General features: G+C 35.1%; 1 protein-coding gene across 50 annotated transcripts in view; it reads left to right on the top strand.

Annotated features, from left to right (window-relative positions):
* Positions 1-17,912, top strand: part of DOCK7 (dedicator of cytokinesis 7) — a 239,316-nt gene that overhangs the window by 131,734 nt on the left and 89,670 nt on the right. For all 50 annotated transcript variants that reach the window (XR_013520145.1, XR_013520144.1, XR_013520143.1 and 47 more), the window contains 4 exons: positions 3,208-3,294; positions 5,734-5,965; positions 8,880-9,044; positions 11,256-11,425. Coding sequence is in view for 38 of the 50 variants with exons in the window: in XM_078332070.1 (XP_078188196.1) it covers positions 3,208-3,294; positions 5,734-5,965; positions 8,880-9,044; positions 11,256-11,425 (654 nt within the window). In the remaining 12 variants the exon portion in view is untranslated. The remainder of the gene's footprint in view (positions 1-3,207; positions 3,295-5,733; positions 5,966-8,879; positions 9,045-11,255; positions 11,426-17,912) is intronic.

The raw sequence follows: 17,912 nt of genomic DNA, 5'->3' as shown, positions 1-17,912 counted from the left end.
CACTCTTCTGGCTTGTAGTGTTTCTGCCGAGAGATCTGCTGTGAGTCTGATGGGCTTCCCTTTGTGGGTGACCCGACCTTTTTCTTTGGCTGCTTTTGGTATTATCTCCTTTATTTCAACCTTGTTGAATCTGACGATTATGTGCCTTGGGGTTGCTCTTCTTGCGGAATATCTTTGTGGTGTTCTCTGTATTTCCTGCATTTGAGTGTTGGCCTGTCTTGCTAGGTGGGGGAAATTTTCATGGATGATGTCCTGAAGAATATTTTCCAGCTTGGATTCATTCTCTTCATCCCCTTCTGGTACACCTATCAAATGTAGGTTAGGTCTTTTCACAAAGTCCCACATTTCTTGGAGACTTTGTTCATTCCTTTTTGCGCTTTTTTATCTAATCTTGGTTTCTCATTTTATTTCATTGAGTTGGTCTTCGACTTCAGATATTCTCTCTTCTGCTTGGTCAATTCGGCTATTGAAACTTGTGCATGCTTCGCGAAGTTCTCGTATTGTGTTTTTCAGCTCCTTTAATTCATTCATATTTCTCTCTAAGTTATCCATTCTTGTTATCATTTCCTCAAATCTTTTTTCAAGTTCCTTAGTTTCTTTGCATTGATTTAATACATGTTCTTTTAGCTCACAAAAGTTTCTCATTATCCACCTTCTGAAGTCTAATTCCGTCATTTCATCACAGTCATTCTCCGTCCAGCTTTGTTCCCTTGCTGGTGAGGAGTTTTGGTTCTTTCTAGGAGGCGAGGTGTTCTGGTTTCGGGTGTTTTCCTCCTTTTTGCGCTGGTTTCTTCCCATCTTTGTGGATTTATTTGCTTGTTGTCTGCGTAGTTGCTGACTTTTCGATTGGGTCTCTGATTGGACACCCAGATTGTTGATGATGAAGTATTTCTGTTACTTGGTTTTCCTTCTACCAGTCTAGCCCCTTCGCTGTACGACTGCTGAGGTCCACTCCAGGCCCTGCTAGTCTGGGGTGCACCTATAGCAGCTGTGGCACAGTGAGGGATGCTAGCAGTTTCTTTTTCTGCTATCTTTGTCCCAGGATGATGCCTGCCAAATGTCAGTCTTTTGGATATAGAGGGGTCAGGGAGCTGCTTGAGGAGACAGTCTGTACTTTATAGGAGCTCAATTGCTGAGCTGTGAGCTCTCTTGTTCATTCAGGGCTGTTAGGCTGCTATGTTTTATTCTGCTGCAACAGAACTCATTAAAAAAACTCTTTTTTTCTCAAATGCTCTGTGTTGGGGGTTCGGGCTTTATTTTTGGATGTCCGTTGAGGTGTCCTGCCCAGGACTAGCCACTGTTTGTCTTCCGAGGCGCCACCCGGCTGTTGTGTGGTTCGCCCTGTTGCTGCAGGCTCTGCTGTTCTGCTGCCGTCTCTGCCACCGGCTAAGTTCTGTGGCGGAGTCTCCCTCTTGTATTTTTCTATAATTTTTTTTTTGTTTTGGCGAGTCTGTGTTTTTTTTTTTTCATTTGTTTAAAAGCTATTCGTAATTGCTTGTTGAAACATTTTTAATGATGTCTGCTTTAAAATCCTTGTGAGGTCCATGAAGCATCTATGTCATTTTAGTATTGGTGTCCAATGATTGTCTTTTCTCATTTCAGTTGAGATTTTCCTGGTCTTGGTATGATGAATAATTTTTAATTACTCATGAGACTCTAGATCTTACTGAAATAGTCTATTTTAGCAGTTGGGGAGGGAGGTGCTGCTGTCAGAGAGAGGTGAAGGTCAACAGTACCTACTCTGCCTGATTTTACTCTCTTGGGTGGATCCAGTGAGGGGGCTCATTACTGGGTGAAGATGGGATTTTATGCTCCCCACGAGGCCTTTGCTGACCCCTTCCTGGTAGTGAGGGAGAGGGGCCACCTTGTTACTGCTCCACATGGCCTCCACTGACACCTTTGTTGGTTGGGGGCTAATTATCACCAGAAAAGGGACAGAATCTCAACTCTGTCTTCTTTGATAGCACCCCCATGTGTGTGGGGTTGGTTGCGAAGAGGGGTACCTCATTTCAGGCAGCTAAAGGTGGCACCCTAGGCTCTCCATTTAGTGTAGGGAGGCGGGAAGTGGGGCCAAGATTTGTTCCCTTGGAACTAGCTGGAATATTAATGTCTTTGGCCAGAGAGAACATGCTTTTCTTGAGGCTTTGTTTCTCTTCTTCTTTTGGCAATCCTGGCTTGCCAGCCTCTCTAGCACTCAGTCCAGGATATGTGAGGCAAAAGCAAAACCCAGAAAATGCTGACTCGTAGTTTCTTACATCCTGAGATCCTGGCCCATCATCCTTTTTTTCTCTACCTTTCAGAATCTTTATGTTCATTTATATGTCAGGTTTCAGAGTTTTTAGCTGTACTTAGCAAAAGGAATAGAGAGAATTTATGTACTTTATTTTAAAAGTTATTTTTAATGAAATAACTTAGACATTTCTAGCAATTTATGTCAGAAAAAATGTTTTCGACCCGATGTGGTGGTTTGTAATCCCAGCACCTTGGGAGGCCGAGGTGAGCAGATCACCTGAGGTCAGGAATTCAAGGCCAGCCTGGCCAACATGGTGAAACCCTGTCTTTTAAAAATACAAAAATTAGCTGAGACAGGAGAATCCTTTGAACCTGGGAGGCAGAGTTTGCAGTGAGCCAAGATCGTGCCACTGCACTCCAGTCTGGGTGACAAAGTGAAACTCCATCTCAAAAAAAAAAAAAAAATAAAGTTTTTGAATACATAAACCAACAGGCTTTTTTTGCTTGCAAATATTTCAAGACTCAGTTAAAAAATAATAGGAATGTTTAAAATAAGTGAAATATTATAATCCATTAAAATGATATTGTAAATTTGAATTTATGACATGAAGAGATTCACAATATAATAAATGAAAAACAGGTTTCAAAATAAGATGTTTGTTGTTAACTATATGAATGTGTATATAAATATGTATACATAGATGAAGATTTAGAATGATATAAGGGGATATGTCTTTGGGAAGATAGAAATTTTGTGTTTATTAATTTATGCTTTTTGCTTCTGGATAGTTCTTTTGTATCAAGCATTTCTTGATTTTAAAATAAGAATGAAATGTAGAAGTTCTTAATTTGTTTACAGTGAATAAAAATATATTTTCACAATATTTTTCTCGCTGGGATATTGTAAATTTTGTTTCTTTTCAGAGTTCGCAATCTACTTAAGCATCTGTGATCATTATATTTAATATCTTACAGGTTCCTCTACCTGGCATGAAATGGGTAGATAATCACAAAGGTGTTTTTAATGTGGAAGTTGTTGCTGCTTCATCTGTCCATACACAAGTGAGTTAATCATTTTTATTATCAGATGTAACTTAAATTGAACATATTATCTGATACTTGTGATGCCAGTTTTGTTACCTATCATAAATCTGTAATTGCTATCAGATATATGAGAATATGTCAGTTAAAAACATACAATATTTAGAACATTTTTAAAAAGAATCAACAAAATATTGAATGTCAACAAAAGTGAACATTTTGTTTTTCAAAACGTTATTGACTTCATTTTGAACAGTTAAGTGACTTGCTTTTTCTAAGTTTCTGTTACATGGCAGAATAATTGGAATTGAGAAACCATCATCAGCTTACTTTATTTCTCATAGGCTTGGAGAATGGAAAGAATTTTTAGGGATTATTTGTTCCAAATTCCTTATTTTTGGAACATACCAAGTTCTAATAGGTTTTATACATCCTTTCTCTGCCTGCAGTGCTTTTCCTCCTGGTATTCATTTGACTTATGAATTAGAGTTTATCTTCCCCTCAGAGAGGTCTTCCTTGGTTACTTTTAAACACAGTACCTTCATTACTGTGTGTCATCTTACCTGTGCACTTATTACTGCCTACGCCCAGCTTCTCTGTTGCACTTTGACTCTGTCATTCTTTCCGTTTGTGTGTGTGTATAACACACATACAAAACATTTGTTTATTGTTTCTTTCCCTCATTAGACTGTAAGTTCCATGAGATCAGAGATGTTACCTGTTGAGGAGATAGCTTTTGGTTCAAAAACCTTACAATGTTACATGGGAAAGTGTAAAAAGTATGATGAAATTAGTACAAAGTTACATGTATTAACTAAATTGTTTAAAGTACAGAGGGAATAGTTACCTGTTTTTCTAGGGACTGAGATGTTGCATTCTTTGAAAGTCCTGCATTTACTACACACAGAAAGGGAGAGTGGGCAACTCAGCTGATGAGTAGCAAGTGCAGAGTTACAGTAGTCTAAGAACCAGCAGGTAACCTGATGTGATATAGTAGTTTAAAGTGCATAGGAAATCATGATACATAGGAAATCAGTCCAGGTAGATGGTAATTTCTACCCTAAATAGAGAGCATGAGAGAAGTACATTTGGGGCCATGCTAAGGGAAAGGAGTTATGGTACCTCTGAGTTTATTTTTGAACGTGTTGAGTTTGAAGTGCCTATGTACTTCTGATGGAGGTATCCTGTAGGTGGTTGTAATTAGTTTGGAGTTTAGGTTTGGAGATGATGGAAAAAGTGTGATAGCTGAAACTATATTGATAAATGTGATTTTCCATGGAGGATAAATATGTAGACCGAGAAGAAGCAAGTATTTAAAATGAAATTCAGGGCTTCACTAGCCTATAAAGGGAAAGGGTGGTGTGGAGGGCTTCCCAGAGCCACCTCAGGTTCAGTGATTTGCTAGGAGGACTTACATGACTCAACATATAGTCATACTCACAGCTATGATTTATTTTAGTGAAAGAATGGAAAGCAGAATTAGCAAAGGTAAAAGGCTAATGGGGTGAAGTCCAGAGGAAACAAAAATAAACTTCCAAGAATCCTCTCTCATTGGTCACATGGGGCAAGTTGAAACAACATATGTGAAATGTTGTCTGCCACAGAAGCTTAGTACAGACTCAATTCCCAGGGTTTTTACTAGTGGCTTGTCACATAGGCACCCTTTGCCTAACATGTACCAATATTTCAGATTCCCAGAAGGAAAGTAGGTGTTCAGCTTATACCATATTGTTTGCACAGTTTAGGCACAGTGAGCCTAATGCCATATTGTTTGCTTATACCATATTGTTTGCATAGCTTATACCATATCGTCTGCACAAACAGTTTAGGCACAGTGAGTCAATGGGAACTCCCCTGAAATGTAAGTTCCCAGTCATTTAGCCCAAGGCCAAACTCATAAACAGGACTTTCAAAGAATAGCTGTCTTAAGCCCAGTATGTTAATTGTTTTCTGCACAGTGAGGTAGGGGGAAATAAGAAGACACAGCACCTCTATGCTATCCTTAGGAAAAAAGTTGATAGTATATAAATTTTATTTAGCTGTACACAGGTAGACTCCAATAAAAGAGTGACTCCAGGATTGTAAGATATGGCGATGAGTTTGCCTTGTATCCAAAGGCTCTGGAGCTGAAAGACAATAAATTAATAATGGACAAAAGTAGGTTACTAATGTACCTGCCACAATTATTGAACTCCAAACTAATAAAGCAAACTAAAACTAAAACAAAACAAAACAAAATTCTTAGTTAGTATCAGTAATTTCCTTAAGTAACTAATAGTATTTGAAGTGATCATTTTATAATAAATTTAAATAGATGTATTTAACTGGAAACAATGTTTGTATACTCGTGAACTTTTTAGTGTTACCGATTAATATTACATACTAGTGGTCTGTGGTCCTTTAGAATTGGGAAATTTATAGTTATAAGTGCTTAGTGCTTTTGTTCATTCTTTGTTTTAGGATCCTTATCTTGACAAGTTTTTTGCTCTGGTCAATGCTCTGGATGAACACATGTTCCCCGTACGAATTGGGGACATGCGAATCATGGAAAATAACTTAGAAAATGAATTGAAGAACAGTATTTCAGCACTGAATACATCTCAGTTGGAACCAGTGGTCCGATTTCTTCATCTTCTGCTAGATAAATTGATACTTTTAGTTGTTAGACCTCCTGTCATTGCTGGCCAAATAGGTAATTTACTTTTGTTTGGGGATGAGTCATGAAATTTATAACTTGACATTTTTAAATTTTGTAAAAAAAAAAAAAAAAAAGAAAAAAAGAACCATGATTTCTATTTGCTATATGTAAGGACTACATTTGGTTTGGGGTGGAGGATGTTGTTTACTTGTTTATAATGCCAGAAAATGATGACTTTAGTTTTCATAAAATGTGTCCTATAGATATATACTCAAATTAGAGAAACTATTTATTTATTTACCAAATATTAGTAAGCACTTACTATGTACCTGACACTGAGAGGCACTGTTCAGGCCATGGTTTCTGACATTAAGATCTCACAGGCTAGTTAAGAAAACAGGCAAACAGGTAAATCATGTTGTAATTTACAGGATGTATAATCTACCTACTCTACATTTTCATTCATCTACTTTCCTCCACTTAATGTAGCTCTTCTTCATTTACTCAAAGTCTCTGTATTCTCTTTTTCTTTTCTGTAATTCTGGAAGGAAAGGTGTTCTTCATTTCCGTCCTTTTTCAAGGTTTATGCCTTAACTTTTGCCAGTAGCTTTCACCAAAATCCTGCAAGGAAGTTGAAAGAATTTTCAGCTAACCAGATAGAATTTTTATGTTTGAGTAGTGGCACAAAGGAGAGGAATATTCAATTACTTGAGTTTTTTTAGGGGCGACTTATAAAATAGAAGTAATTCCTGGGTTGAGTATTTGAAGATGAATAGGAGTCTGACAGGTAAATATTATTCCAAGGAGATGAAACATCACTTGCATAGTACACAGAATGAATTTGGGGGAGGAAGTATATGTAATTAGTTATAAATTGATTTGAGGTAATATGGAGAGTGGGAGATGAAATTGGGTCTTCCACACTAGGAAATTGGGACTATTTTTCTGTAGGGAATAAATAACCTTTAAAGGATCTGGTCTTAGTTAGGGAAGTAACTTGACCAAGTTTGACTAGAAAAAGATGGCTATGGTATGTAGAGATGAGTTAAAAGTGGGAAAACTTGCAGGCAGGGAGACAAATTAGGAGTCTTACAGAATTTCATACAAAAAATGATGAGTTACTGTTAAAACGTAGGTGACAGTGGGATAGAGAAGAGGTAATGGTTTATGAGATCATAGAGTATACAGTCACAGAAATTATAGAAGAAGAAGGTTTTAAGGAAAGAAAAAGTTAGCATTGTTCTTTGTTGTAGATAACTAAAATAATAGTAATAACAGTAATTGAAAACACTTGCATGCCGTTTACTGTGTACCAGGAGTAGTGCTATGTGCTTTATTTATATTTGAAAGCCAAGATTCAGACTGGTTTCAGAGTCTCTCTCTTATCTAGTATACTTGAGAAATGTCTACTCATGAAATTAACAACAGTAGTTTTAGTCTAAGTGAAGGTAGAAACCAGATTACAGGGAATTAAGAAGCAAATAGTAGATGGTAAAATAAATACAAGAAGCATATACTACTCTTTTAAGTTAGAAGAGAAAGCAGGGTTGAGTAGGGCAAAAGAGTGGCAACATTTCAGCATGTAAACATGCTGAGAGAAATCAGCATGTAAACATGCTCAAGGGAGAAAAATACATGGGGAGAAAGGAATTAATAAAAATTCTGTGAGACAAGAGTGAATGTGATAGATCACTCTTACATAAGAGAGGGCACTACTTCCTTTGGAGAGGATATAAAGTATTTTCAGATTCTGATAAATTTGTAGGAAAATATGAGGACTTTTGGCCAGATGTAGAGGCTCACAACTGTAATCCCAGCACTTTGGGAGGCCAAGATGGGAGGATTGCTTGAGGCTAGGCCATACCCAGCCTTGTCAACATAGGAAGATACCATCTCTTTAAAAAAAAAAGAAAAGAAAAGAAAAACATGAGGACTTTCATGCTTTCTATATTTTTTCTGTAAGATAGAAGGCAAGATTGCTAAGAAGGGATTAAAGAGGACCTGAATTTTGAGAAGGATTCTGGTAACTTGGAGTAGCTACTGTGAGAAAAAGGAAAAGGATTAACCAGAAACTCAGGTAGAATCACTTAACTTGACTCAGGTTTCTATCTCTAGCCCCTTTCCCTTCTAGTTCAATATATATAGATTAATCTTCCTAAATGACCATTTTATCTGGTTATTCCACTTTTGGGAAAACTTAATTGGCCTCATTATCTCTTCATAATTTCCTGTCTTGATTAAATAAATCATAGACTCTCAGACCCTATTGCTCAAAGTGGCTGTTCAGTTTACCCATTTATTCAGTGTGCTATCTATCACAATTTCCCAGTTTTTGTAAAATTATTGTTATATACTGACTTGAATGACCAAGTACATGTTGCTTAGCCTGGCATTTAAAATGATATATAGTCTTACCTCAACCTGTTTTTCTAGACCTTTTTTTTCTTCTAATCCTTTTACACTCATTCCAATCAAGTTTCTTAGTCATCTTTTCTTACTATACTGTTAATATTTTCAATAATCCATTTTGTTGTTGATATTTTTAATTCTTTTTAAACAAAAGTAATATATGTTTGCCCTTGTATGCTGTTTAGATTTTTGGAGTAATCTTTAAAATGAGAAATTGCTTCTCAAGGTATTACACATGATGAATTTTCTTTTTTCTTATCATGTACTTTGTATTGTTCTACTAAATAATAGATATCTGTTGAACATTGTTTTCTTTTTTGACGAATCAAACCCATATAATTTTCATCTTAAATTAGTAAAATGAGTTTTTTCTCATTTTGTTCAGGAAAGTATTTTTGGTTTAGCTAATCCAAGGTGTCATTAAAAGTTGATATCAAATCATAATCATCTTTATACACTTACTATGTAAGCACTGTACTTAAAGTATGTAGAGATGACAAAACTTATCTCTGTGAAATTTACAGTCTAAAGTTAAAGGTATTTTCTTCTTTCTTAAAAGTTAATCTAGGTCAAGCATCTTTTGAAGCCATGGCATCAATTATAAATCGACTTCACAAAAACTTGGAAGGAAATCATGACCAGCATGGCAGAAACAGCCTTCTTGCATCATATATTTATTATGTTTTCCGCCTACCAAATACTTACCCTAATTCATCTTCACCAGGTATTTTATTCTTTTTACTATGAAACTGTCTTTCATAAATTATGAATTCATGTCAGTATTGAGATAATTTTGTAGTCCGTATTGTGATGCATTTATTCAGTAGCAAACATTTATTGAACACCTGCTACGTACATCCACTATGCTTAGGTGCTGAAGTTAAAGGGATAAATAAGTTACATTTTTAGGCATCATTTTTTTTATACAATTTTCTTTAGTTTGTTTTAGAATTCTTGGTTGAAATAAATTTTGAAAATAACTTTGTCTTGGGAAGCATTTTATTATTCCTTGTTAAGATAAGGACTTGCTTGCCCCTGTAATCCCAGCTGTTTAGGAGGCTGAGGTGGGAGGATCTCCTGAGCCCAGGAATTCGAGGCCAGAGTGAGCTATGATATTACCAGTGCACTGCAACCTGGGAAACAGAGTGAGATTCTATCTTTTAAAAATAAAAAAGACAAGAAAAATAGAATCTTATATTTGCCATCTAGAATGCTGTAGGGCATTAAAAAAGAAATGTGGTGGCTTGGTAGTTTCCTAAAAACCCTTTCAAACCTACAATGATATAAAAGATTGTTCTTTAGAAAAGTTCTGATCTCTTTGTGGTCAGTGAAATAATATAACCTTTCTGAGTGTTGGAGCCTCAACTCATATATTTGTCTCTATGACACTAATGATAATGGTAAGTGCCCTTTATCAGCTGTTGGGAATGTTAATATTGGTAATGGTGACTAATAATTGTGACATTCATTTGAAAACTAGGCATAATAGTAACACGATTTTAAGTTTTAGCCCAATTTATTTTCTTAATTGCAAAAAGAAAAGCAATTGACTTTTATATTCTGGTTTATAATTTCCTATCTTGATTTTTAAAATTATATCACTTGACAGGAGTGTGTGAGTGATTATGTAATATCTACAGTGCTCCTCCATTTACTCTTTTATTCAGTACACTATTAGAATTATACAGATTATACAAAACTTTTTTTTTTACATGCTGACCTGAAAGATTGCATGAATTAATTAGGTAATAGGTATGTATTAATATCATTTGCAAATATGACATTCAGAAAGATGAAGATAGATTATCACTATGATTGCTGGATATTTTTGTGTTCATAGGGCGGAGTGAGCTATGATCTTGCCAGTGCACTCCAACCTGGGCAACAGAGTGAGATCCCATCTTTTAAAGATAAAAGACAGGTTGGAAGATGGTATTAGACTTGATTTTAGTCAGACAAAAAGGGGGTCTTTGCTTTTTTATATCACTTGGGATCTTAAAATTATCTTTAGTTTTTTATATGTATATAATAAGATACTATTTTGTTATTCACATTGTCACTGATGAAGATTGAGAAATAAAATGCTGTCACTTAAAGGATGTTAGCAATAATGAAGGTAGAGAAATAAAACATGGTTTAATATAAGAGATGTTAGCAATAAATTGGTGCTCTCACTAGCGAATGTCAAGGGGCAGAGTAGGAGAGGTGGGAAAAAAGGAAGAGATACCAGCTGGAGCATCTTGGTTCCTAAATACCAACTATACTGAAGTGAAAGGTGTGTGTGTGTGTGTGTGTATGTGTATTTCCTATTAGTTTTGGTTTTTATTGTATCTGTAATATACAGAGAAACACTGAAGAGATAATGATTATTTACAGTTCATACGATTTTATAAACTACTGTAAAATAGAATATCTTTGTACAGTAATCATTAGTTCTTGAGTGTTTTTATTTTCTTTCTTTCTAAAAAAATTTCCCAATGCTTTGGGAGGCCAAGAGAGGAGGATTGCTTGAGTCCAGGAGTTCAAGACCAGCTTGGGCAATATAGCAAGTCCCTGTCTCTACAAAAAAAGAGAGAGAAATTTAGCTGGGCATGGTGGTGTGTGCCTGTAGTCCTAGCTACTCAGGAGGCTGAGGTGGGAGGATTGCTTGAGTCCAGGAATCCAAGTTTATAGTGAACTGTGGTCTCAGTGCTGCACTCCAGTGCTGCCTCTTAAGAAAAAAAGGCCCTTGCCTCTTAAAAAAAAAAAGAAAGTATAACATGTTTTATTTAGAAGAGCCTGCCTTTTAAAAAAATAAGAAAGAGTATAATAATTTTTATTTAGAAACCAAAGCAAATCATGATCTTTGTGGAATTTCTTAGAGTGGCAGAGATATTTTTCAGATATTTTCCTGACAATTTGCTTTAATTATGTGCTATTTCATGTGCAATTCTAGGTCCTGGGGGTTTGGGAGGATCAGTGCATTATGCCACAATGGCTAGATCTGCTGTGAGACCTGCAAGCCTTAATTTAAATCGTTCTCGAAGCCTTAGTAATAGCAATCCAGATATATCTGGGACTCCCACATCACCAGATGATGAAGTTCGGTCAATCATCGGGAGTAAGGTAAACTGAAGACATGCGTCTGTAAATTTGGTTTTTGTTTTGTGAATCATCGAGAACTATCTAGTTGTTTTAATTTATTCTGAATTTTGAAATGTATGTAAGTTAGGAATTAGCTAGGAATTGTACATTTTTGTTCTATCAGTTTATTAACACTGTTTTGTTTTTCTATTAAATATGCTTGCTGTTAATTACTATACTAAAATTTCTAAAATTTGGGATCACTAGTCACATATAACTTACTGTTGTTGGTCTTATACTAAAAAATGGCTAGATTGAGTTAATATAGAATTAAAAGAGATCTGTGTGACTGATACGTAGAAGATAGATGTCATCATTAAATCATGAGATCCTCTTCTTTAAAAAAATCAAGAATAGTGATTAACCTTGGTTGGTAATAGAGCCACATTTCACGTGAAACCCTATGTAAGGCACACCAGGATTAGAAAGCTATGATTTATTTAATGATGTTTAGTGATTATGCCGGAAAATAAGGGAAAGGCCAGGTAGTATAAGATCCAGCTATATTTTATTCCAGGCATTTATCTTTTTGTTACCCCAAAATATACCCACAGAACAAGTAGTTATTGCCTTTCTGAATGTAAAATACAAAAACAACTCAGAGTTTAAACAAGCTAGACAAAAATACAGGAAGACTGAGGCCAAGAAATCATGTCATGCTGTGTTTTGACCAGACTGTTTCAAACTTTTTTTACTATTGGAAAAGAGGAAGATGTCATTCTTACAGAAGGATAACCAACTTTTCTTTGGCAGTTTAATCTATTAATTTATTTGTGAGGAAGAATTAATGATTAATAAATAGGTTCTAGGGTCTATGTTTAACTTTTAATCTAAACTATAATAGAACATTTAAAGATCTTGATTGGGTTTGTTTGTTAGGTGAAATACTTGAACATTAATCAAAAACGGCAGAACTAACTATGCCTTATAAAGTTACAGAAATATATATAGTTTGTATAGAAACTTCTAATTAATAAATTTACATAATGAATGTTCATTCATATTAAGCATTGCTCATTAAATAATTTATTCTTACAGATCAAAAATATACTTTGCTGCCTTATGATTTAAATAAGAAAACGTGGGTTTCAGTAACTTAAAGATCCATATAAATATTTCTATAATTAAACAATTTTCCCTTTTTGTAAACTCCTAGAGAGAATGATGCTCAGAGTTATTTATAAGGGATATTGCCGAGTAACCAGAGTACTGTGGCAGCTGCAAAAAGAGAAAGCTTCCCCCTTACACACACACACACACACACACACACACACACATACATACATTTCTGTGTTTAAGAAAATAACCCAGGTTTTTTCATCCTTGTTTTCATTCTTGATTATATTTTATTGTAATACAGGTAGTACTTAGCATTATTTATATACTGAATATTTATATACTGCATAGTTCTTCAGTAGAATGAATTTGATTTTTGGATTTTCAAGAATTTACTATAGAAAAGTTGCTATAGACAGCATTTCCTTAAGGTTCTACTTTAAAAATGTCTCTTAATTTTGTAAGATTTGCATTAGGACTCATTTAGCATAATTCTAGAGTTATTTCTTATACATTTGATAGATTATAAACTCAAGATTTAGAACAAAGAGGCCTATATATATAATGATTTTTTTGCCTTTTTCAAGATGTTTTTTAAATGGATCAATGATTTTTAAAATATATATAAAAATATATACAAATAAGTAAATACAAGGTAATTGCTGAGAAAGCTATTACAGGGTGAGAATTACTTAAATGGTTTTTATATTGTTTTCTTTTTATTGTAAAATTTTTGATAGCTACCTTCATATTGGGTTATCATTTAGTTGTAATCCCTAATAATAATGGTGTATAATTTTATCTCAAAATTTTAAGGAATCTAAAGTTTATTTATAGTTACCCTTCATTTTTTCTTATTTTATTGACCCGACAGTTCAAGAAACTCTTAGTCAACTTGTTTTCCACCCCACCTCAGCCATAGTCTTACTTTCTATCAAGCTTGTTCAACCTGTGACCTGCAGGCCACATTGAAGCCCAGGACAGCTTTGAATGCAGATCAGCACAAATTTGTAAACTTTCTTAAAACATTATGAGTTTGTTAGGATTTTTTTTTTTTAACGCTCATCAGTTGTCGTTAATGTTAGTGTATTTTATGTGATGCCCAATAGAATTATTCTTCCAATGTGGCCCAGGGAAGCCAAAAGATTGGACACTCCTGCAATCTTGTCATTACCATAATCTCGATTTCATGTGTTTTGTTCTCTGTCTCCTGTTTTTCTCTGTAATACCCCAACCTAACAATTTCTACTCCTTTGCAATCTCTAATCTTGATCCTCCAATGTTTTTACTATGCCTCACCCCCTTAATGTTCTCTCTTCTTCCTTAGCCAGCTTAATGTCTTTGGGCAATTGTTATAATTATTTCTATCAGGTTGGGTGTGATGGCTCACGCATGTAATCCTAGCACTTTGGGAGGCTGAGGCAAATGGATTACCTGAGGTCAGGAGTTTAAAGCCAGCCTGGCCAACATGGTGAAACCCTGTCTTTACTAAAAATACAAACATTAGCCGGATGTGATGGCAGGTGCCTGTAATCCCAGCTACTCGGGAGGCTGAGACAGGAGAATCAGTTGAACCCAGGAGGCAGAGGTTGCAGGGAACTGAGATCACGCCATGGCACTGCAGCCTGGGCAACAAGAATGAAACTCTGTTTCAAAAAACAAAAGAAAAGAAAAAAGATTATTCTCATTGTAATCAAACCTCGGTTCCCTTATCTTTCCCAAACCTGAAACCATAGTTAAACTCAATTGACTGCCTATGCCATGTCAGCATCTGTGCAGCTAAACATGTCTTTAAAAATACCACGGTTATTGGTCTTATTCGAAATCAACCTCAAGAGAGCCCTTAATGCTATTGGGCAATTATACTGTATTTCTTTATCTCCATCACTTTCCTGTTCTCCCAGGAAATGACTTTATTCCTTCTTTTGTTACTTCAAACCCCCTAACACCTCTCCCCTCATTCCTTTTCTCACTTTATCTTCTATTTAATTGAGACAGCTGAAACCATTGGAAGAAAACTTTGATAAACTTTTACTATCATATCTAGCTACCTATTGCCATCTACTATCTACTGTATTAAAAATGAATAGATGAGCCATTCATTTTTCTGAATTCATCTCTGTCACTCATGCTCTCATCCAGTCTCACCTGCTCAGAATCTACACTCCACCAGTTTTTCTATATCTCTTCTACATCACCAGTTTCTCCCTAAATACTGAATCATTCCCATCTACATACAGGCATGCTGTTATTTATCTCATTTTGAAAAAATAATTCCTTTCATTTGAAAGCAATCTAAGTGTCCATCAACAGATGAATGGGTAAACTAAGTGTGGTACATATATACAATGGAATACTATTCACCTATTAAAAAAAGAATGAGATCCTGTCATTTGCAACAAGGATAGAAATGGAGATTGTTATGTTAAGTGAAATAAACCAGTCACAGAAAGACAGACTTCACATATTCTCACTTATTTGTAAAAGCTAAAAATTAAAACAGTTTAACTCATGGAGATAGAGAGTAGTATGATAGTTACCAAAGGCTGGGAATAGGCAGTTGGGGTCAGAAGGGAAATGGAGATAGTTAATGGGTATAGAAAAATAGAGAGAGTGAATAAAATCTAGTACTTGATGGCACAACAGGGTGATTTGTACAATTAAATAAGTAAATAATGTTTATTATATATTTAGTTATAAATAATTAGAAGTGTATAATTTGATTCTTTATATCACAAAGGATAAATGGTTGAGGTGATGGATACCCAACTCATCCTGATGTGATTGTTATACATGATATACTTTTATCAAAATATCTCACATATGCCTACTATGTACACACAAAATTATAAATACATGTGCCTACCATGTACCCACAAAAATTAAAAATAATAATTCTCTAATATTTCAGCTGCTACCTTCTTTGCTCTTTCTCTGCTACCTTTTGTAGTAGAATTCCTTAAGAATTTTCTGTACTTGATATCTGCAGTTCTTTTACTCCCATCGTCTTTACTTCAGTCAAATATTCCTCCCATTTTCCACCAAAGCTGTCCTTGTTAATGTCACCAGCACCCTTCATGTTGCTTAAATCCAGTAGTTAATTTTCAGAACTCAGCTTACTTTTACCTGCCAGTAGCTTTTGACACAGTTAAATTTTTTTCCCTCTGAGATTTATTTATTTGGCTTCCAGCGTACTACACTGTTGATTTCCTTCTTGGTTTACTAATTATACCTTTTCAGTCTTTGTGGATTCTTCCTTTCCTGATCTCTTTATCTGGATGTGTTCCAGGTCTCCATCCTTATTTCTCTTTTCTTGTCTTCTCTCTACACTTACTACCTTGGTGAGCTTATCAGTTTCCATGGCTTTAAATACCACATAAATGTTATGCTAATGACTCCCACAATTATATTTCTCTCTGGAGTTCTAAACTTACTGCTTTTTCTAAATCGCTTTGTTCAGATTTGGATATATATGAAAGGTAGAGATGTTTCTTAACATCTTCATTACTTCCATCTTGGTCTCAGCTATCATCATCTCTCCTAGAATTAATGTACTGGCTTTAAAGGTGCTTTCTGTACTCCTACCCCACACTCTGTTCACAACATAGCAACCAGAATGTTGCTTTAAAAAACTTAGGACACACACAAAAATTAAGTCATTATGTCATTCCTCTGAGGACAATCCTCTAATGACTTACTCCCACAGTCCTTTAAGGCTTTACTCTGAAGGCCACCTTCCCAGTGAGGTTGACTCTGATTATTTTATATAAATGTGTAACCGGGGGCTGTGTCCTCAGCCTTGGCTGTAGGACTTCAAACCCTCTTATTTTGTTTTTTGTCTTTTTTTTTTGGTCTCACAGCATATTAATTAATTTTTTTAAGTGTTTATCTTTCTTTACCAGAATTTAAGTTTCATGATGGCAGGGAATATTTGTTCCAAAGTATCTGTAATGTCTAACTTATTCAAGGTGCTCAGTACATATTTATCGATTGACAATATGTTAGTATGAGTAAACACCCCAGCACTAAATCATCCTTTTAAGAACTGAATTATGCTTTTGTTTGCCCTCTTACTATTGGGATTAATTATATATTTAAAGATCTGCAGAGATTTGACTTTATGAAAATTTTGATTAATTTTATTCCCCCATATAAAATATAGAACTCCTAAAATTTAAGAATATTTATAATAACATGAACAGGTTTTGATTACTCCAGTGGCTGTAATGTAAATGTAAAAATATTTGTGAGACTTCTTCATATTTATGTTGCTAAAACTAGCTATGCTTTCTTAGCTCTAGCAATAGTCTTTTAACATTCGGTTTTGTAAGTACATGGTTACATCAGGTCTGAACTTTATTGTTTTAATCAAGTGCCAGTGGAATTTTGCATTGATATGTTTCTTTCTCATATATCATCTGTTTTTTTTTTTTAATTTCTCAAACACTGAGAGCTTACTATATGCTAGGCACTATGCTGAGTACTTGTGGATACGAAGCAAAATCTTTGTAATATAGCACAAGTTGATGTCAAATCAAATACAGTATGGGCCTTGCGCTGGAATCTTATCTATATGTAAGGGAAAAAATTAATAGTGTTACTAGGATTTGGCAAAAAAAAAAAAAAAAATCCCACACTTACACATACATGGGGACACATTTGGTTAGTCTGTTCCATGTTTGTTCAAAATCAGTAACATACACTTTGGGAGGCCGAGGTGGGTGGATCACGAGGTCGAGAGATCGAGACCATCCTGGTCAACATGGTGAAACCCCGTCTCTACTAAAAATACAAAAAATTAGCTGGGCATGGTAGTGCGTGCCTGTAGTCCCAGCTACTCAGGAGGCTGAGGCAGGAGAATTGCCTGAACCCAGGAGGCGGAAGTTGCGGTGAGCCGAGATCACGCCATTGCACTCCAGCCTGGGTAACAAGAGCGAAATCCATCTCAAAAAAAAAAAAAATCAGTAACATAAAGTTATTATATTAAATATAAGTGATGAATTTGCTTAAATATGGGCTGTTAGATAGAATTGCTAGCTTTATAATGCCTGAATTATGGAAGTTACTTGTTTTGCCTAACAACTGGTTACAAGTTTTCTTTAAATAGTTAGCTTTGATATGATTATAACTGCTCAGAATGTCACTTTTCTGTATATGACTGTAATTCGTACCACAAAGAGATTTTTTTTATTCTCATGTTAGCAATTATCATATATTGTAGTTTTAAAGGAAATTAAACAATGAGTTAAGTGAATTTCAGAGTACAGCAAAGTCGTTATTCTTTTTGTGGAAGTTCATGGGAGAAAAGAGGACAGTTATAATTTTGCAAAAATCAAATGCTCATGCTTATTGTTATAACATGAGTAGTGACTGTAACAATTGAATATGGCAGGAAGAACTTTACACTTTTATA

Source organism: Callithrix jacchus, chromosome 7 (assembly GCF_049354715.1).
Source record: "Callithrix jacchus isolate 240 chromosome 7, calJac240_pri, whole genome shotgun sequence".
NCBI classification, from domain to species: Eukaryota; Metazoa; Chordata; class Mammalia; order Primates; family Cebidae; genus Callithrix; species Callithrix jacchus.
The sequence above is the reverse complement of the archived record's forward strand: the minus strand, read 5'-3'. Positions and strand labels throughout refer to the sequence as shown.